At 41.7% G+C, this 22,004-nt stretch overlaps 1 protein-coding gene across 2 annotated transcripts in view; it reads right to left on the bottom strand.

Moving 5' to 3' along the window:
- IGF2BP3 (insulin like growth factor 2 mRNA binding protein 3) overlaps window positions 1–22,004 on the bottom strand; it is a 109,560-nt gene that overhangs the window by 15,810 nt on the left and 71,746 nt on the right. For both annotated transcript variants that reach the window (XM_035562452.2, XM_050708833.1), the window contains exons 7-11: window positions 17,587–17,871; window positions 15,010–15,144; window positions 14,311–14,433; window positions 11,845–11,980; window positions 9,970–10,101 (exon numbers count right to left, since the gene is read on the bottom strand). In XM_035562452.2, the coding sequence (XP_035418345.1) occupies window positions 9,970–10,101; window positions 11,845–11,980; window positions 14,311–14,433; window positions 15,010–15,144; window positions 17,587–17,871 (811 nt within the window). The remainder of the gene's footprint in view (window positions 1–9,969; window positions 10,102–11,844; window positions 11,981–14,310; window positions 14,434–15,009; window positions 15,145–17,586; window positions 17,872–22,004) is intronic.

Here is a 22,004-nt window from a genome sequence, read left to right on the forward strand (position 1 = left end):
AGATTTAACTTAATCTGATCCTAAACCCTGTAAGACCTGCTGCTTGCCTGGAGCCCCTACGCTGTGGGCACCATAGGATGGTCCCTTCCCTCCACCCAGACTCTACAGCCCTAGAGAAGATTTTTCCCGGACATTTTTCCAGGAGAAGCACTTCTCTACTACCATTCCCTAACACATTACAGTTTACTCTGAGCAACCTGGCTCAGCACAGAATGGTTATTTTTGTTTCCAGAACCTCTGCTGGGGTGAGGTTATTCCCTTCACTAGGATACCTCCCATGCCCTTCAGTGCGAGGTCTGTCACTCCTCACCACAGCTAGAAGCTGAAGACTCCCAGCCAAGCGAATCTGCAGATGCATTCTTCTTCCTGCACCTTCCTGAACCGCTTGCACACTTAGAAAGATCTGTAGAGCCCCAAAGGTTTCCTGTGGGATAAGCTTATCTTAACTTTCTTCTGCCAAGGCCCAGTGGTCCTGCAAACTGTGCATGAAAAGCAAAGCATTTCCCTTACCTGCTACATCTGAAGAAGCATTTATCATCTTCTCGCGCTTGCATAACAGCCAAAGCATGGCCAGGCAAGAACACACACTCAAAAATCACAGATGATTCTTCAGATGGATGGTGGTAGGGAAAAGTAGGACCCAGACCAACGAGATTTTGGGACTGTGCATTACATCTGGGGATTGGTCTTGGGTTTTGACATTGTCTTTGTGTCTTAAACGGAGTTTTGCCCCCTCTGTTCTTCCCCAAGATGAACCCCTCTCTTGCTTTCAGCTGAAGCTGCTGCTATGTTAGTCCTCAGCCAGTATGGGTGCGTTCCCACCCTTTGAAGGGCTAGCGAGGGGAAATGGGTTTTATTTTATGTCCCTCATGTTAACTTGAGCACTAATCTCAGTCTTTTTCTACAAGCCTGCCAACAGCATGAATTTTTTCCCAGTCATCTTTTTAAGCGTCTCCACAGACCCCTTGCTCCATCAAACGTATGTGGTTGGTAAATCCATTGCAACATTTGGGATAAGGCTGTAAATCTTTAAAATATTGTACCCACTGAAGTAAATAGGATTTTGTGCCAGACATCAGTGGGAGCAGAATCAGATCACTGTTTTCTAAGCCTGTTATGCATTCCCAGTACATGTTTTCATTTACTCTAAGTGTGCTGCAAATGAATTACCTTCGGATGAGGCATTTATTTTAAGTCACAAAGTCATGTTATCCATTTCTAGCCAGCATCAGTTTTTAGCTGTGAGGGAAAAGAACTATTTTAAGACTGCATGAAACAGTTTCAGCCAATGTTTGTCTACCATCTAGCAGAGTGGGTTATTGCTTTTGCTGGTCTTTGTTGTTGTTTTTAAATGCTAAACAAATCCACTCAGTAACGAAAAAGACACTAGAAGATAACTGTTTTAAGAAGTTCTCATTTGCCAACCCCCCTTCCCAACTGCCACGATCAGGCAAGACCAAGATTGCAGTGATTCACTTGGTCTTCAAATACCCTAAGCTTTGTCTGGAAGCGATGTCCCATTTTCTTCAGATCCCCTACCAGATCCAAAGCCAAAGGTTAAACCATGTTTTTACAATGCCCTGTGAAGAATTATTCTGGCCTACAGCTGCACTAAGCATTCTTATTTAGTTAGTAATAAAAGTTTGCAGAAAGGGGAAAGCCAACATTAAGCCAAGTATCCCTGAAGACATTCCAGTAAGAATCAATGCATTAATATAAAATTAGCTTTCGGACACTGGTGAAAGAAGTCCTACTGTATTCATTTTCTGGTACTAACACTAAAACTAAGCCTTCATTAGAAACAAAAGGCTCATTAAGAAAACCTTAAAATCGTGCTAGATATGCCAAATCTGACACAAAGCTTTATAACACCCTTGAAAACACCTTTTGGGTCACCATTTCGTACATTAGTTGAAGTGGTGCTGCCACTTTAAGTCAACAAACTGAAGCCCAAGCTTCCTCACTCCCCAGGCTTTCTGCATTTGTTTAGAAGAGATTAAAGCTTGCGCTGCAATTCCAAAAGCTTCTGCCATATTGCCTGCACTCGGAAGGTGATGGAGAGTTCTCGCTGCTGAATTCAGTTAGTAAAAGAGCTAGCAAAACATGATGAAGTAATGCGCATTCTTGGCTTAGCTTTGGACACCCTGAAGCATCAACCACTACCCCCATCCACACACAGTACTGCCACCACCCACCCATGGCTGCATCTTCCCATGAGCTCCAAACTGGTGCAAGGAGTGGTGTGAGAGGTTTCCAGCTACAACAAGGAACTCCTCTGCAGCTTCACCACCACGGTTGCAGCAATTTTCTCCTACTGTGGCCAGGAGTTCATGACACCACCACCTTCCACCGCCCAGATCAATACAACACACTGTATTGGGTATTGACTCCCTCTTGCCCCCATGGGCGTTACTGCTTCATCGCAGACCAAGCTGGTTATTGCGCACTAGCCATACCCTAAAATAAGCAAGATTATTTTAAGAGTAGCCTCTTAGTAGTACTCACTCCACTTCTTGGCTCTGAACTTGAGTGCTTTTCATCACCATGATCTTCTACCTGGCAAGCCAAGGGGATCTCCTCATACTACTAGAAGTCGCTAACACAACTACACTTATCAGAAGCGTTTCCAATATGGAAACCTAGCCAGGAACAGGGAGGAGAGCAATCACAGAAGCACAGAGGGAACATTTTCTGGCAGGCTGGTTATAAGGCATTTCACAAGCAGGAACAGGTCTGACATATTTCTGAACACGGCATGAACTCTGTTTTTGCAAAATCTGATTGGCCACTACGCCAAAAAAAGCAATCTGCTACCTTTTGTTCTGAAGGGATAGCCAAAACCAAAAATCAGCACAAGGAACAGATTCTGAAACTACATAAGAGGGAATTTTGCTGGTCATTCACAAGCAGAAAACATCGGTATTCAGTGCTATAACACCACACAGCCATGAAAACAAAAGTGATGTTTATGTATAAAAGCACTTCCACTGCAAAACTCGTGGCTGTGACGCACCAGCCACACGGACACTGCAGACTCCTCAAAGGTACGCATGAAATCAACAGCTTTGAAAGATACAGGTACCCTCCATTCCTGCTTTATAAAGACAGTGCTCTCAGAAGCCTTAGAAGCTGCAGGGAAAACAGGTTGTGAAAACACAGGGAGGTCACTTGTTTTTCCATCACGCTTAACAAACAGGAGATGGAGCCAGCTACACCAGAATGAGGACTTGACCTATTTTTGGTTTTGGCCTGAAGGAGCTCAGCACATTGTAGTAACAAAGCATTATTTGGTACCTTAAGGAATTAAACTTCCCATTTAGCTTAATATTCAGGAGATGCTGAGCCTGTTAGAGTTCAGGTTAGAGTTTAGGAGCCCGAGATGTTCACAAATACAACAGAAATCTTCCCACCACAAGAATATGGGAGCAGGGCACCAGCACAAACTCTTATCTCTGGTCCCAGGGAACTACAAACAAGAATGCAAGTATCCAAAACTGCAGGGAGGAAGGTACCATTTTTGTTTTAAAAATAGTGCATTCCTGGTTAGCCAGCGACACCATTTGCATTATGACAACCTCAGACCCGTACAAAGAGCTATTAAGAATAGCTGAAGACTTCAACACCTTGGAAAACATGCCTGCCATCAACTTGACAGATTTTTGTACATCGTACAGTGCCAGCTGCATTTTTGCTCCCCACCATTCCCCTCGCTGGGGACCATTCCATCTCCAGAGGCAGAATAGTTTCTGATTGCTCCGGACAAGGGCCCCTGCCAACACAGCATGGCAGGACAGTAAACTTGTAGGCAGTGGGAGGACCCGACCATTTTCTCTATGGATAGAACAATCCCACGACATTATGCAACCTGGAGCAAGTTTTTTAGGTGTCAAAGAAGTTTTGTTCATAAATTTAGAAAAGCAAGCAGGAAAGGCGTAGTCAAGGCACCAAGGTTACAATCTCAAAAAGAAGTCTGATGGGCTAGCAGCCCTTTTCTGTTTTGAGACAGTGCTGTTGTCCTATAGTGCCCTCCTCACGATTGCGTGTGCTGCACATGCATGGTTTTCATTTCACTGATATAAAACCATTTTGAAAAACACGGCCAAATCCTCCTTCATCCCCCCTCAAAACCACATCCTCTTTTGGCTGGAGGACAGCTCCTTACAAAATCATCTACTGGTTAACAAGCTAACCAAATTATGGCAAAGCCACTTAGACTACACAAATTATAGATGTACATACATTACTACCCCTGGGTAGTTTAGACAAAACAGTTGCACAAGCTAATCCTATCAAACCCAGACATCCAAAGGAGCCCAACTCCACCAAGAAAGAGTCAAAGTACCTGGAAACATAGGACAGTTTTTCCTCTTCCTTGTCTCTCTCATCTATGCTCAGGGCATCAAATGAAGGCCCTCAATGAAGCAATTTTTCATTTTAAATTACTTTTCTTTCCTGCCAAAAGCACAATACAGTTATTTCTTCTCACATCTATGCGATACAGAAGAACTCTTCTTTATTATTTCTGAAAATTACTGGAGAATAAAGAAGGAATCTGTCTTGAACACAACATCTTCTAAGAAGAAAGTTTTCCATTGGCATGTTCCTCACCTGCAACAAAAAGCCTTAAAAGATGACGAAAAAGGAAAGCAACCTGTCAAGCCTAGCTGCACAGGATGATTCTTCATCATTGGAGAAAGGTGGTTTGATTTGGTTTTGTTTCCTGTAGGAAACTGCTTTTTTTTTTTTTCTCCCCCCTCCCCCAGAAGTCTCTATGCATATCCCACAACCTAAAAATTAACCATGAGGCTAAAGAAAAGGTTAGAAAAATGCATTTTGAGGGTGGAGCTCCAAGAAGCTACCATCGGTGTGCAAGACTACCAGTACAGAAAGCAGCTCCTCACCTCAGCTAATGCTCACAGAGCAGAAATCCAGCTGATTCCTACAGAAACTTTTAGGACCAACTGGCATGGCCTCCTCTTGTCTCCTTCTCACCTTTTGATGCGTTTCGGTACATCTACCAGGTGACAGAGATCCTTTAACAGGAGCATTACTTCTACCTCACTGTTTCAGGACATTCAAGGACAGGACGAACCCTCAACAGGTTAGCCCTCCCTCCCCATCCCTTGGGATTCCAACTTTCAGACCCAAAGGCTACAAAAAAACGCAGTCAGATGTACAATTAAGCACAATTTTAAGAGAAAGGGTGCAACCCACTTAACCCCAGCAGATTAGCTAAGTGTATTTAATGGAGTGACTGTACATAGTTGGACTTCAAGACAAGGATTTCTTGTTTGGTTGATGCTTTAAACACTTCAGCTTCACACAAGAACAAACTTTTATTCTTGAGAAACAAGCACGTTCATATTCTCCCCAAAGTTCAGAAGACAGAAACAGAAAGTTCATCACAACAGCTTTGAGCAGTACAACGCTATCTGAAGCGGTTTGTCTGGAATGCTTCTCAAACATTTTTCTTGGTAACGTAACTCCTGGAAAACGTAAGCATGGGCGTACTCACTTTTACAAAATCGTATTTTCCTCCTCACACAAAACCCAATTCTTTGTGCTGATGCTCAGCTTGTGACATGTCTACAAGTGACAGGAGGCAGACCAACAGAACTATTTGCAGTTGTGTCCAAACTGTGGCACACAAGCATTTAAGTGCAGAGCTAAGGAGAGAGATTTAAGGGTAAACAGAAAGCGGTGGTTCTTCAGACCCAACAGCAGCTGGACAAGACAACTACAAACAGGAACAGAAAGGCCACCAGTCCTTAGTATGGTCACACAAGGGTACCCATTCATCAAGAAAGCCATTAGTGATATATCAGGATCATAAGAGTAAAATCATGTCAATTTACCAGCATCAAAAATTAACTCAATATTCTCAACCAACTGATATATTTCTCAACTCCTACATTTTCCTCCAATCTTAAAATGTTTCAACAATTCCTACACATTCTGCTTCGCCTGTCTTTTAGGAGGACAGAGAAAGCATACAGACCTTGGATTTTTGCAAGAAGAGACAAAAAATCGTAATAATAGAAATACGCAATGCTATTGCATCCTGTTCAAATGACTACACAAAATGCGTGCTTTAAACAGGCAAACAGAGCCTGGACTTTGCAATATGATAATTTTTGCTAGTGTTAAGCAAATAACAAATAAACCTAATGGTTATCTGGCACTAGACCTGGTGCTCAGACACCATGAGCCACGTGCAGCAGCCACGTGCCTGCACATGTGTGTTTACACCCAAAGAGACAGATACCCAAGGACAGCCTGTGCCTTCCTGTATGCACTCTACTGCCAGCACAAAGGCTAAAGCAATAACCAGCTTCTTAGTGAGACAGAAGCTATATCTGGTACCCTAAATTAGATAAGGCTGTAATAAGACTCCGGTACTATCCACCAGCATGAGTCACTGTGGCAACGGACCCTAGAGAATGAGGCTTTTTGGGTCAGGTGAAAATTGCTCTCATGAACATGGCTCAGGCCAAAGAGCTAAATCCAATGCAGATAACGTGAACATCTCCTGCGTCTGATACTGGGCTGTTCCCGAAGCAGGTGGAGAAAGGTGTTCCCACTCTTACTGAATATGTATTGAAGTTTCGCGTGGAGAGATGGAGAGGAAGAAGCACCACACAGCTCACAATAGCACAACCAGACCTACCAAACTACTCAGTTCCAAGCTCTTGAAAACTTGGTTTTAGGAATACTTGGCCATGGCTGTGTAGTGGGGAGTTCAGACATGTCACTCTAAGCTCTGGCAGAGGAACAAAACCCAAACCTGTTTGCTGTGCGGATTTTTCTCTTTCCACTCGTGTAAAAAAGCAACAGCAGGAATATGACAGACGCTTGTTTTGATAATTAAGATGACACCTCAGTTTCTTTGGGAGTCAAGTCCTACACAAATTCACAGCAACACCTTGTACCTAGAAAATACTACATCTGAAGGATGAACTGCGTATGGAAACTTCTGTAAATGCCCCAAGCCCACCCACCTACCTCTTCTGACCTACAGGACAGACACTTGCAAGTCTATCTCCACAATAAGGTGAAGAAAACACCTTCCATATATTTGACAGTACTCAGACAAAAGCTTCACAACTCTCAGGAGGCTCTGGGTTATGAGGGAACCTCCTGTGCAAATTTACACTGATAAAAATAAGCAAAACAGCAGTGGGATATACTTACTACACCCTGGTGCCAGCAGTATTTTCAGAAATGATTTTCAACTGCCTGAAAGGGATATTCTCAATGCCAGCTTACCAGCACTAAGCATAGGAGGGCATCACTCAAAGCAAGCTAAAGGGTCTTGGGTTGCCCAAACACCTTTGCTAAAACAAGGAACTTGCTAACAAATAGCTTATAGGCAAACGGACATGAAGTCTTCCTCTGATTTCTTCGTTAATGTTTCTAAGACCTTCTTTCCCTGAAGTCATTTTTTAAACCCATTTTTTTTATTTGAATCTATTATTTGCTCTCCTAGAGCCCCCTCTGTGGTTACCTTTAGCCTTTCAAGTTTTTTCCACTTTTCTAAATATAGCCATGCCTTTTCACTTGTTTTTTTCTTCTACATGCCCCCAATACTGTATTTAAACAGTATTAAAAATTATATTTTAAAAATAAAACATATTACTGAAGGAAGAAAGAGGAGAAAAAACCAGAAATTAACAGAAACTAACCTCATACACAAGATTTAAGAGCCATTGTGGAACAAAAAAAAAATGAAAGTTTTGTTTTCCAAAAGCATCCATTAAAAAAAAGTAAAAAAGAAACCTCATTTTCCTTGTTTTCCTCTCCGCGAAGAGGGAGAGGTACTCCAAAATCAATCAGAGGGGCTGGCTTGCCAAAGCTCACAGCACTACCTACTCTTTGCCAGATAAGGTAAGATACAAGTAAAGAAAGTTGTGATAGTTTCAACTGTTCATGCATTTGTGTTCCAGAAGCTTTGCTTCAGGTTCGGGGGCTGTCTTGGTACCAGACCCAAGATCCCGAAAGCCATCAGAACTCATTCTTCTTATTTGTGAGTTTATCCCTCATTAGCTTATCAGACATACAGACTACCTGGAAAAAGAGCTTGTTCAAAGGATCGAGCCGATAGCAGGAACAGGAGCCAGAGAGAGTTCAGACAGCAAGGTCCATCCAGCTCCGAAGTCTCTACATTTTCTACAAAATAACACTTGTTTCTTGGTGACCTTTTCCAGATGGTGCCACTATCCTATTTCCAAAAACCCAGAAACTTCCAGAGATCTTAGTAGGCCAACAAAGGTGCATCTGTTGGGGAGAGTGGCCTACTAACAGAGGGACAGACATGCATAAGACTGAAATTGCCAAATTCAACACTGTTTGGGTGCGTATTCAAAGCAAAAGCAAGAAAGAGTCATGACAATAGAAAAAGTGGGGAAAAAATGAAAAAACAAGTGAGGAACAAAACCATAGGCTTACACTATGAAGCTCTCAAGAATTGTAAAGCAGTTTGCAAATTTGAAGAAACAAAAAAAACTACACTTCATTACCAGCAAAGCAAAGAAAGTTATATACTGTTAACAAATCATCTTTAGTTTCTCTTAAATAGAATAAATTGAGGCATTCCATTACAACAACAGATGGCATTTTACACAATACAATGAAGCCAAAACCTGGGGTCTTTAGTTAGTTTAGTCTACCACTAATTAAACTGGAAAGGAACCGTGGGGAGGGAAAAATTGTTTGTCATACACAGAGGCACTGCTATTAGCAGTGAGCTAACTGGGTATAAACATATTTCTGTTGTGGTTCTCATTGGAACCTTTTCCTGATAAAGCCACTATTATACTGAATATAGTTTATAATACATTCGTATCACCCAAGCTGTTCATTCCCACAAACAATGCTGCAAGTGTGGAATTTTCTCTGTTCCTTTCAGTGACATTTTCTTGGCTTCTTCCTCTGGGAAAAATATTTAGGCAACAACTTCCCTTTAGTGCAATTTATGTAGGCCCACTTGAGTAGTTTGACGAAGTTCAGTGTGCTGTGCTGCATTTTCACTGTTCTAAGTTCATGGGGTCTCAGACCTAGCTCTCTAGATGTTACTGTTGAGCAAAGAGGAGGGCAAAGTCAGCCACGTCAGGGTTTGTAAAGCTCCATCATCCACTTGTTAAGCATTCAATTTGAGAATTCATCTTAAACCAAGTTACTAACAACCACCACCACCAGAAAAAAAAGAAAGTTGAAAAATCTCCTCCTCCATGTCAGTTGTCTTTTCTTGAATAGCAAGCAGAACACATTCTCTTTCCAGAAAGGCTCTGGCACTATGATACAAGAAATTCTCTTCTGTTCCATAGCAAAAACAACTCATTTATGACTACTGAGCAGCACTGGATTTGAATAAGATTCTACTGGGTCTTTTCACTTATTTCTTAGAGAACAACATGGCAAGCAAATCACAGATTTCTGGAGATTAATCCATCTAATTTAAATCCTGTATAGTTAGGAGTACTTCATTTCAACAGGACTTGTACCTTTATAAAACTACCACAATCAAACATCTTTGCTACATACAGATCCCTGCTTCATGACTCATTTTTTTACCTTCCAGGTGAGCAGAAATACAATTGCAGATTAGCATTTTGTTACTTGCAAACTTCTAGCAACTTTTAAATTCCATTTCATACCTGACTTCTTTGTGTAATAATTCAAGTTCTCTAGAAAACAGAATCTAATACTTTTCCAAAAAACACTGTTTGCTGGTTTCACTGAGCATTTCACTAAATGAATGATGAATGCCTGTTGTCAACAGCAGCTACATGGAATATTTCCGGCATACAAAGTAAGCAGGGAGACAAATACTTAGAAAACTGACAGAATGTAGCTACTAATACACTGTTCCTAGATCTTCGAGGTAATTTGACAACAGCAAATTTGAATGGCAGTATTGTACAGACTAACATCACTACCCACTAACCACCCGAAATCAGAGACTTGCCTTACCCCAAATGGTGGATACGAAGCAGCAGCAGCAGCGGAGGCAACGCTCACTGCGGGAGGTGGTATTCCTGAAGAAGAAGGTGGGAACAGACCCAAGGCATTCAGATTTAATCCAGGAATTAAATGTGCTTGAAGCTGCAATGGCAGAAGAGTTATTTTAGATTTACAGTTCCAGTTAAGTTTAATCAAAATGCTAGTCGACAGACTTTTTGACAAAGTTTTAAGTTTAATAAAAATGCTAGTTGACATAGACCTTTTTAGACGATGTCAGTATGTTCTTTAAAGTTTTTTCTATCTCCATTACCCCAGGGACTCCGCTTCAAACTTATTTCCCAGACACGTGCACAGAGCAATAATACTGAAAACACGACTTTACTAGGAGAGGCAGCTGAGTCACTTGCTACAACTTAATCAAGTGAAATATATAACAAGCTTCGTAGCATATAACAAGCTTCGTAGCAAGAAATTCGGGCAATAGTATCATTTACTTTCAGAGTAAACAAAATTACCAGAGAAAATCACTTTGGCTCTATACTAAAAAAACACCCAGTCCTGTATAGTCAGAAATCTTATGCACTAGCCCTGTTTTCTCATATATCCTACACTATAACCTCATCTTTCCTCCCTGTATGCAGATCTTCCCTCCATGCCTGCAAAAGATGAAGATCCCACCAGTGCTTGCTGGGAAAGCATCAGCTTTGAAGTTTTTTTCAGTACCATTTTTGACTCTGCCAAATTATTGCCTAGTAATACAACTATGCTTTAGAAAGACTTCAGCTGGAGACTGACACCATCTCACATCAAGATAGCCCAGGTATGAGACATCAACAGAACACCTCAACACTTGACCAACTACCCTACGAACCACAACTAATTCAACTTGAAATCCATCCAGTAATTGAAGTAGTTTTCTGCTTGCCACACCTTCGCTCAGTAGCAGAGCAGAAATCACTATATGAAGCAAAAATGCAGCACGTTAGAAATTTTTTTTCTTGTGTATAGTTTGAGTCCTGCCTTTGCACAGCATGGGAAAAAGAAAAGTGGGGAGAATATTCTCTCTCTCCACCCAGTAGTGAAGCAATAAGGAAGAGTCATTTCTAGAAAATGACACTACTGTAAAGTTGAAAAATATTTTCAGCCTGATCCTAGCCCATAAGATTTGGTTACACTAACACACAAGCAGCTTTTCATGGCTTACCAACAATTGCAGTTGTTTCCCAATATGCATTAGTAATACTTTGGCAAACTAGCGTGGTGTGGTTTACTTGTTTTTTGTTGTTTAATATAGACAGTTATTCAAAGATGATTGATTTTCTCATATATATCAAGAAAAATCTTAATATAGCCTTCTTAAATTAAACAATTGAAAGCAGCAGAGATCCATCTCCTGTACACTATGCTTTTAAAAATCAAGACACTAGGAATCATGACTTTAAGAAACATACAATATAGCACAAACCACATCAGCAAACACATTCCTTTTAAGGCTTCTGCAACAAGAAAACATGAAATCCTCATCCATTTCCTCAATCTAAATGAATTTCTCAGTTTCCCTACTCAAAACAAACCAGCAGAGGAAGCCTTCATAAAAAAATAATTTAAAGAAAGAAAACATACCCAAGCCCAATGAGCAAATGCAAGAAGCAACAGAGCAGTTGCAAGGGAGAAATTCTGATTGGATATTAGCAATTTTCCCCAGAGAGACTGTGGACTATACCCATGGAGATGTCCCAAAGGCAATAAGGCACTACACCACTTCATTTAGCTTTGAAACAAGCCCAGGACTGAGCAACAGCCATGTTGGGACAGATGACCTCCAGAGGTCCATCACACCTAAGCCATCTGTGGTTCTAGCTCCCATGCCACAAGACAACTCACGTTCATAGCAGCAATGTCATTTTCATAGGACTCCCTGATTTTCTTCATAATTTCTTCCTCGGCCTTGGCACAAGTTTCGATACTGCCTTTAACTGTAATGGTCCTTTCCGGATTATAGAGTGTCAAGTCCTGCAACCTACAGAGGAAACAGAAGCACAATTGATTAGCAAAGAGCAGGTCATCAAGGTTTATCAGTTGTGTGTGAGGACATCCAAACATGTCGAGTTTGCCCTCCAGACAGCATAATATCAGTTCACAACATGGCTCAGACAATTCTCAGAGAATCTGGAGAAACTCTACCCTCCCAGCAAACCCAACAAAAGTCACCACAGCAAGGTTTGGCTTCACATGCTTGCGATGCACCGAGGTGCAACATGAAATGGAAAATAGCAGACACTGGTAGAACATGAACTAAAGAACAGTGGAATACTGCTCAGCTCTGTAAGAGGACTTCAGGTACTTTAGACATCCCAGAAACAGACTGAGAAACTTTTGTTCCTTAAGAACAACAGTGGTTTCCTGAAGGAAGAAGGCGGAAAAGCCCAACTCCCAGTGAAACTGCAGGAGAGCTTCCAAATCCTCACAAAGAGAGAACAAAATGCTGTGTGCAAGTCGCCATTTGCTGTGAAACACCAGTAACTGCCCACAGAAATGGAATGGTTACAACACTAAGCTCCTGTACTTCGGTAAGCAACTTAAGCTGGGCCATTCTGATAAAATAGAAGATGGCTGGGAAGTTATGCCCATGTACTGCAAAACAGTGAGCTGAGGAAGCAGTGAGAAATTTAAGAAGTCAGAGCAGAACACAGGAAAGGTAAGGAAGCTGATGATAGGGCAGAGACAGAAGCATGCCAGGCTCTCTCTTGCACAGCAGACAGCATGGCAACCTACGCATCTCCATCAAGCAGAGGCAAGCACAAGATACAGCCACAAAGCAATCCTTCAGTTTCCAGTGTGAGCACCGAGTTACTGCCTCAGGGAGGAAAGTGGTAGGCAACACCCCCAAATAACAGGAAACTTTCCCAAACCAGCTGCCTTACTTTAACTTTATTGACAAGCTTACCCAAAGCCTAAACGAAGAGAGATCAGGAGAAAGACTAATTAGATGAAACAGATACATGCTCTCTTTTAGGTACTGATAAACCCAGGTGGCTTCATGGAGCTATATTAGGCTTAGCAAAAAGATTAAGATAAAGTCCAAGATTTTAATGCACGTAAGCCATTAAGGAATATTATTAATTTCACAAGTTAAGTGTTTACAGACTATGTTATTTGTATCATCATAATAAGGAGAAGTTTGTCTCATGGAATGAAGACCATTATCTCGTTTACCCTGTATATTTATTTTCCCTTTCAGAAACAGCACTAACAGCCTGCATACTGTTTTCAAAAGCATTGGCATAAATATTTTGTTTAAGTGAGCATGCCAGCCTTACAAAGCCTGTTCTTGAGAAACACTTGCCATTTTGGTGCTTTTGCTCCAGTTGATTTCTCTTTTCTTTAGATTAATTCTGTAAAAGTTTACATACCTTCAAGGAAGACCTCAAGTTCTGTCACGTGATTTTGAATTACCTCTTTTTGATGCAACTCATTCACTCCTAACTTCTTTGCTTTCATTTGAGCTGTTTCCTGAAGCAAACCCCCTCCCTGCCCCCCTGCCCCAACATTTCTTCACACATCTTTTTGTTACAGCCTATAAACCTTATTCCCTCTTTTCTGGCTAAAGCTCAAGTCCAGGGTACTCAAATGCCTGGAAGTTCATGCCAGATCATTCATTATTCAGCATAGAAGGTTCTCTGAAGATATTACTTCAGGGTAAAACTACTATCAGCAGCCAAACTTCTACAGAGATGTTGATCTAATCAGTGATTTCCCCCCACTGACTCGCAGACACAAACATTTTCCCGTTAGGGTGAAAATTCCTGTTTTATCTCTGCTAAATTTAAACAGATCTGTTACCTTCACAAACTCACAGACTGTAATCTATTATTTTGATGCATACTAGTCAACATACAACATTCAGCTGCTAGTAGCCACAGAGAGGGACAGAATTACTAGCACAAATACTCTTACGCATTCATTTGCTTTCCCTTTTGTCTAAAAATCTGATCTATACCAGAAACTAAAACACCAGTAGTTTCACAAACAGCCCAGAACTACTCAAGGCTTATGATTTATAAAACACTCTTCTTTGCATATAGCATGATATGTTAAAAAACACTTAAAATATAGTCTAAAGAGCCCATGTTATTTTTAAGTTTGCTCTTGACTGAATCTACAATGAAGAATCACTGTTTACATTCAATGTATCTTGTCTTAAGCAACTGTTTAATCCACATCATGGAAGGGGCTCCGGAAGGTTGTCATCTCAGCCTTCAAAAAGCAACGTTTCTGTAAAAACTCTGTACATAAACGTACCACAGCAGTGAGACCCCTCATCAAAAGATTAGACCACTGAAAACTTACGGAGATATCGTGATTTTAGTATCTGTGTCCTGCTCAATTTTCTTCAGGTTTCTTCCTTCTTTGCCAATAAGTCGGCCAACAAAGTTGTTATGTGCCAATATCTTCAGGGGAATTTCTTCTGTACTGTAATAGAGGTTACACCCAGTGAGACTTTTGGAGAAAAGACTGCAAGCTTTTATGCGTAAAATAGATTTTCATAGAAAAGTATACCAATCCCATTCACTTGCACGTTTACACTAGATGCAGAAGAGTCCAAGTGTGATGCTATTTCAACAATATCATCTAAAGTTTCATTGCAACATATCTGATATGTTGCAACATATCTGATATATGTCATACTGAAGCAGCAAGAGCTCCCGGGAAGGAAACAATATATCTTAAAGTTTTGAGTGAGATAACTCGTTATGCTTGCTCTGATTAAAAGTTACTAGTTTCTCAAGAAACTTCACAGTATTTGCTCTAAGTTCACCTCAAAATCACAACCACTAAATAGCTAGAAACGTAGAAGGTATTGGAGCTAATTAAACAAGTAGACTGCCCCTGAAAGGTAAAGACAACTTTTCTACTTAAGTATGGATAACAGCAACAGAGGAAAGCTTCACTACTTGATAGGTTTCAAAGACTCTTCTTCACATGGAGTCAACAAGAAAATTCTGAATTAATATTTAGTGCCTTCACAGTGAAATGCCTTTTACTCACAATTTAGTATCTTGAGCTTCCTTTTGCATGATCTCCATAATAATTTTACAAGCTGTTGAGCAGCCTTCAGGAGTTGAGTGGATGGTAATTGGTTTCTCAGCAGCACCTGCATTCTCTTTACGATGAATATCAATTCTTGAAAGAAAGAAAAACACTAACTGTAACCACATATTTTATGGTAAGCTTGCATATTTCCAACTCTCATAGAACTAATTAATTTTGAGCTAACAATGATTACACATTTAAGTGGTTTCATTTCAAAAAGAAATACAATTACTTAAACATCCCCTAAATACTATTTTGTGTTTTAAAGAGGCTTCCCTATCCTGACTTTACCAGTTAAACCTCACCTATGTGGACACTGGGATTTTTGTTCCTCCGACTGCAAGACATTCAGAGGATACATTAGATAGACAATCCGAGACAAACCACTGAAGAGAACATTTCATCAAGATATCCCAAAGCTCTGGATGTTTATCTCCAGTGCCCTCACTCCATTAATAGCGACTGTGCAACTAGAGCATAGCAAAACTGTCCGATTTTGTTTTTTCACAACATCAGCAGCAGGGCCTCCTAACACTTCTCTGCTAGCAAAGTGGCATACTAGTGCTTGCATTCATCATAAAGATTACTTGCTATGTGTTTTAGGCCTAAAATTTGTCCTGCAACTACCTTTCCTCCAATTCCACTCTACCACCCTAAAACTAGAAGCCTTAACCCACAGCAGTATACATACCTGTAGGACTAAAAATTCATCACAACCTGCAGCAAGACAATGCCTTGGATGCTGTTTGCACTTCGCCAATAACTACAGGTCACATACTATTTCTACCGTTTCTGTTTTTGGCTTTCTCCCCTCTTTCCCCCCAGATCACAGCTGTTTCCAAATTTAAGAAACAACCATGCTGCTCTTCAACAAACTTCTATATTTTTCCAGTTCTGATACTGAAAATTCATTTTGTTTCATGATGCAGCATTTTGAGGAGCCCATGGCAATCCTTGCTGCAACTAGAAGTAGACAACCTTTCTTTTCTTAATCCCCCAAACAAGAAAAACATCATTCTTGAAGTCACATATCCTTCAAGTTAGTCGTCTGCTATTGTTTCTGCTCTATCCAGCCTTCTTTTAAAAGATAAGAGCTTTCCTTATGCCAAACTTCTAATTTATGTGCTATAAAAAAACCTGGAAGTTTTAGATATCACCTGAAAACTGGTTGCCCATAGGCAAACTACAACCAAGTCTTGTTAGGACACCACAAATCTCTTAAATCTGTGCTGTTAAACACAGCAAAGGGTCTCCTGGGATACAACATGCTAATAAGAGGTTGGAAGTAGCATCAAGATAATCCAGAGTTCAGTGGGCAGGGGGGTCTGTTTGTTTTGTTTTACTCCTAAAGGCACCATTTTCCACCCTGTGCTCTTAGGGGAATCCTAGAAGAGTTCCTTGAATGCGATCCCTACCTCCCCCTGCATCTGCGCTTATTTCTTCCTTGTGGGCAGGGATCTAACACACTGAAAACAATCTCCTTCAGTGTCTCCAGACCCTAGTGCTCTAAGCTTCTTAGGTCACTTAGTAGCTCGCTTTCTGCCTTCCATGCATTTCCTTAATCTGTGTTTTGGTGTGGTCTGCAATTTGATAGCAATGAATGTATTCACTCCTATGTACTTCTGGTGAGGTGCAAGGAGGGGGAAAGACAAAGGCTTTTTTTTTTTTATGCCCTCCCCCTCTTTTATTGAAAACATATTTAAATCCTATGAATGCCCCGAATTAAACTGCAGCTAGTATAAGCACTTACAGACTTGGTATGTCACCACAGTGACTGTACATTCCACAGACCAAGATATTACAGCTTTCAGGTTCAACTTTCATGCCCGGAGCCTTATCAGTACATCTATTAAGCAACTCTGGCGTCAAGTACTATCCTACAAATACTACCTAATTTCATTCAAAAACAGCAAGTCAGTTGGTATTTGAACATGTATCAGGGGCAGAATACAGTTCTTAAATCTTGCAGAAGATTTCCTAGTCACAGCGATTTTCATTTGTTGTAAAGTTTTACGTGTTTCTGGAGTGACTCCTTGCCACCCCAGTACAGAAAGCAACACTGCTCACCCAAGCTGGAAAGCAAGGTGGAACACCAAAATTTGGTCTCCAAAGATGATGCTTCTGAGAAAACAGAAGCCTTCCAAAGGATATAACAGCATTATGGGAAGAGTGGGAGACAGATTTCTCCCTGTAATCAAGACCGTTTTCATAGCACAAATTTGTAGAGGGTTATGGCTCAAATATTCCACATTTTTTTAAAAAAAGGAAAAAAAACATTACTGCCAGCATCTCCTAACACAATTAAGTTTGCACAATTTACTCTACCTAGAAAAAGTGCTGTTACATCTGTAAGGCTTTCTTCAGAAGTATCAAGACAAACACAAACCCGAGCACAACGCACATAAAATACATTCTTATTCCACAGAAGAGAAACAATTCACTTTTCCCTTTACACAGTAGAAAAGGACAAAATTGAAGCTTAGAATGACTTTGGTTTTTTTTGTTTTGTTTTGTTTTTACAAGGTAACCTACTTGGACTGCGTCTGCTTTGTGATGTTTCTGATGGTTGCTCCTTCTTTCCCAATGATGGCTCCTACGAACTGCGTGGGAACCAGCATCCGCAGAGGGACGTCCGACTGTGGCTTCTGCCGCGTGGTGGCACCGGGGGACCCCTGCCGCGGAGGGCCCCTCTGCCCGAATCCACGTCTCCCCTGGGGATGCTGCTGCGGAGGTTGCTGGGCTGCCATTTCATCGGGGATATATGCGACTTTCAAGGAATAGTTTTCGAGCTGAAACCCGTTCAGTTTTTCTATTGCTCTGTTTGTTTGCAAAGGGGAGGAGAGAGAGGAGGGGAAAAAAAGAAACAGTCACATGTGGGACCTTATAAAAGGAGAAGTCACTCAGGTGTAGACTTCTGCACTTACTAAATCACACAACGAAGCTAAAAAGCTACTTCCGAGAAGAAGGGTTACATTCAAGACTCTTTAGTCAAGATTTAGATTACACAGTTTTTTTTTTTGTTTTGTTTTGTTTTTTTTTTTTATAAGTCACCATATTAAGGACTACAAGTTAGTTCTTGCTTGCTCTGGGCTTCTGTGCACTTTAAACATTTTGCTGGTACAATCCTATCAGCAAAACCTCACAGGAGACAGAGCTTACACACTCAAAAGCATTCTTTTGCCTGATTTAATTTAAATCAGTTTCCCAAATAGAATTAAAGCTGCACCAGAGGGAAAACTTTTTCGCTGCTATCACAGCGCCTTCATTATGGTTTTTGCCAGCGCAGCTATTTGGCCGGATTTTTTTTTTCCCTTCGATAACTGACATAGCTATGACACAAAAGAAAGGAAAGACAGCTTGTGCTTCATTCTCAGCAGGAGAGAAAGCATTCAAAGCCAAATCAATGGCACTTGAAACATCACTTCACAGACCACTGGAACACCTCGCAACTTAGCAGCCACGTTGCGGGCAGGATTAAAAGTTAACCAGCAAATTAAAGCATCAGTTAAGCTCTTGATGGATGCAAAGGCGTTCCGAGACATTTACATGGTGTTTCAAGTTCTGCTGCCCTTTGAGGCAAAGCAGGGCCCCCTTCTGCTGAATATCGAAGAGGCATTTCACCCAAAGGCGCACAACTTGCCCACACCGTGATCCATCACACTGAAGAGCGACCCGGTGCTCTCCCCTCAGCCTCTCCCCACCTGCTGAGCTCACAAAAAACACGACGCTCCCTCCCCACGCCATCCCACTGCATTGAGTGATGTTGGGGAGTGTGGCTTCAGCTTCACACAACGCTCTGGTACCCAACTTCTGGGCAGCACCCGCTGAAAAGTAGCCCCTGCCCCGTTACAGCATTGAGGTTGTGATGATAGCACTGATGGGAGAAAGGAAGAAGGGGGCATGGTCTGAGAGCAGCCATTTCAACAGAGCAAGGAGGCCCCAGGCTCACAACTCAGCCTGACCGGCAGGTCCTCCTCCTCTCCGCAGACGGAGCACGACTCTGGGGTTAAAAATGACAGATTCCTGAAAGATTCCTGAAAGCTCAAAGGTCTTCCACTCAAACAGAAGAGAAAGCGCCACTAAAACTAAAGACCCAGGCAACAGCAGGAATAACTACGCTACTTGCAGCATGCTCATAAGGTATTAGCACAAAATTCATGCTTTTGTCTGATGGACATTGAGCTTCAATCCAGAAGGCATATTATTCACATTATCAGCAACCCGATACACCGATATCACCGAAACACACATTGATTTGGGGTAGTTTATGAATGCCAGGCTTAGAAAGTTTACTGAGAGATTTTGTTTAAAGGCTTCATTTAAATTAAAAACACCCGGGGGAGAGCAAGAGGTTTCCATTTCATATTAAAGAACCCACCAACATTTTCTTTTTTTTTTTTTAAAAAGAAAGCTCATAATAACCGTATGCTCTGGAGCAAGGCCTTTGAAATGCCGAAACCTAATCCGGTCTCTCCCCTCACACACATTTGCATGTAGTTACAGCCAGTTTGCCACCCGCTGCCCTCTGCAACAGCTTCACCCCTGCCGCAGAGATGAGTGGGCGATGCTCGCCACCCACCTACGTTTTCAAGGGGAGGCAGTAGAGTACTGCTCATCTCCTGGGCATCCTGGCCCTTCGGTCTCGTACCGCTGCTGGAGGTGAGAAGTAGCCTTGTTCATCAGAAAGGGTATAGGGGTACTGAGCCCCAGCTGCAAAAAAGAGGACAGCCTACCCCTTCACCTCACAGGGAATAGCCCCATGTCTGAAATACTCCAGCAGGGCAGTAAAGAGCTTATAGAAGTAGTTCTTGTCTTTGGAGCAGCGTTTAACAAGGGCTGATAATAAGCAAGGCCTAAGGCAACCCCACTGAACAACAAGGAAAGCCAAGTATTGAATAACTGATCACTGCTCATTAAATACTCATGTTCACCAAATGAGACAGGTCCTTCTGGGACAGGACGGAAGGGTAATTGCTCCCACGATGGGAGAATCTCCTACAGCACGTGGCAAAACAGCTGCATTAAAATTTGCTGAGCCTATTTCAAAGGTGACATTTCTCAACTTTTACTGCATAGACTTCGGAGAGCATTTTATTATGCAAAATGCTGTGTTCACAAGAGCAGTAAGGGACCGTGAGCAGCACAGCTCATGGATCTTGCCGTCCTATGGATTTGCCTCTCAGGTTTGAGCTGCACAGAGTTGCAGTGCCCAAAAAGCATTTTCTGGGGAAGGGGTCCAGAAGCTTTCCCCTTCATGTAACCTGAAAATAACTTCTTTTTGGTTGCAAACGTCTTCAACCTCTTTCTCATTTGAGTCTTACTGAAATGAATCTTGAAATCAGCCAAGAAGCTGAAGAGCTACTGGAAAGGAGCACGGCACCATCAGGCAGTGCAGTTGCACAAGCCCTGTTTGTTTTTGGAAACAAACCTCAAGATGTTGGAGAGATGAGCACCAGCCTTTTTGCCAACATGCTGGTGGTAGGCTCCAGATTGACGTGCATCCCAGCTCATTCCCTTCCACGCATTCATTTGACAAGTTTAGACACTGCTTCTTTCCCAAAACGCTTCAAGCTTACCTGGCTTTAAAAGATCTTCGACCAGAATCCCAGCACTAACACAAACTCTTACATGAAATCAGCGCGAGAGACTTCTCATTCTTCCTCAGAAGTGGCAGGAGAGGAAAAGACTAGGCTTTTTGTTTGCAGCCAAGCCACACACATAGGTTTCACAACAGATATTATAAAGCAACAACTGACATATACCACACTTCTCCTGGAAAGTTTTCCTGGAAAAAAGGTTGCAATTTGTCTACTTAGAAACAATTTCTAAATTGTCGAATGATTCTGTATGACTACAAGCGCCTTAAATTCAAAGCAAACTGAAAAAAGGTCATTTTCCATTTCAGGAAATCAATCATGTTAGCAGCAAACAATCCCTGGCTACCAAAACCATATGATGACAGGGAAAATTAATTCAAATATTGAACAAGTTGGTTTTGAGTAAGTATTTGAAAGCAAGCATGCTTTAAAGTTCACTTCTCTAGCTTTATATTAGAGGTTAGCATCTAGAGATACTACAATGATATCACTTGTTTAACTAGCCTAGATATTTATAGAGAAAACTTTAAACTAATGAATTCATCCTCTGAGTCACAGTTCTCCCTATTTTACAGGCTGATTTGTTTTATAATCCGAGTCGATCAAGTGACAAGCAGCCAGAAGAGTCAGAAAACACTGCTCTCCCAGCCGTGCGTGGAACTGAGTTTCCCAGGCAGGTGTCTCGCTCTCAGCTCTGAGTCACGCACACAGAAGCGAACGCAGCGATGACTGATTGTCAGTAATGCGGGCACAAGACAATGCCCACAGCTGCTGAGAGGTCACTTGGAGTTTTGAGCCTGGCCTTCAATTTTCTAACGTTTGACAGTTTCCACTAGGTTCTTAATATGCTGTCATAGCACCTTTATTTAACCGTGCTGAACTTTTTTGTGGCATAAAACAAGGCTATAATCAGGTAAGATTGCACTCTCTTCAGCAGTTCTTCACCACCAGAACCATGATAAAATTTCAGAGACAAAGTACTGCTTCAGGAAAGAGAAGGATGAAATAGAAAAACTGGGAGATGAGTGATTAAGAGCCACCGTCTAGATTCAGAATTCCTGAAAGAGACTGATCGATGGGTTTAAGCCACAGGGTCCCTAAGCTTGCTCTGGTGCCAGCATCAAGGAAAAAAAAACCATCAGCGCTTGCCATCAGGAGAGCCATCCCCACTCCCTGTGAAAGAAGGAGCCTCAGAGGAAAGCAAGGGATGGTTTCTTCACGCCACCAGTGGCACCTGCTTGAGTGAAAGCTACAGGAGATCAACACACCACGCCTACCAGCCTTTTTGCAGTCCCCCAAGAAACACATTAAATTCAGCTCCTTTTGACAAACAAATCCTCACATAGGCTGACC

Source organism: Cygnus atratus, chromosome 2 (assembly GCF_013377495.2).
Source record: "Cygnus atratus isolate AKBS03 ecotype Queensland, Australia chromosome 2, CAtr_DNAZoo_HiC_assembly, whole genome shotgun sequence".
Lineage (NCBI taxonomy): Eukaryota > Metazoa > Chordata > Aves > Anseriformes > Anatidae > Cygnus > Cygnus atratus.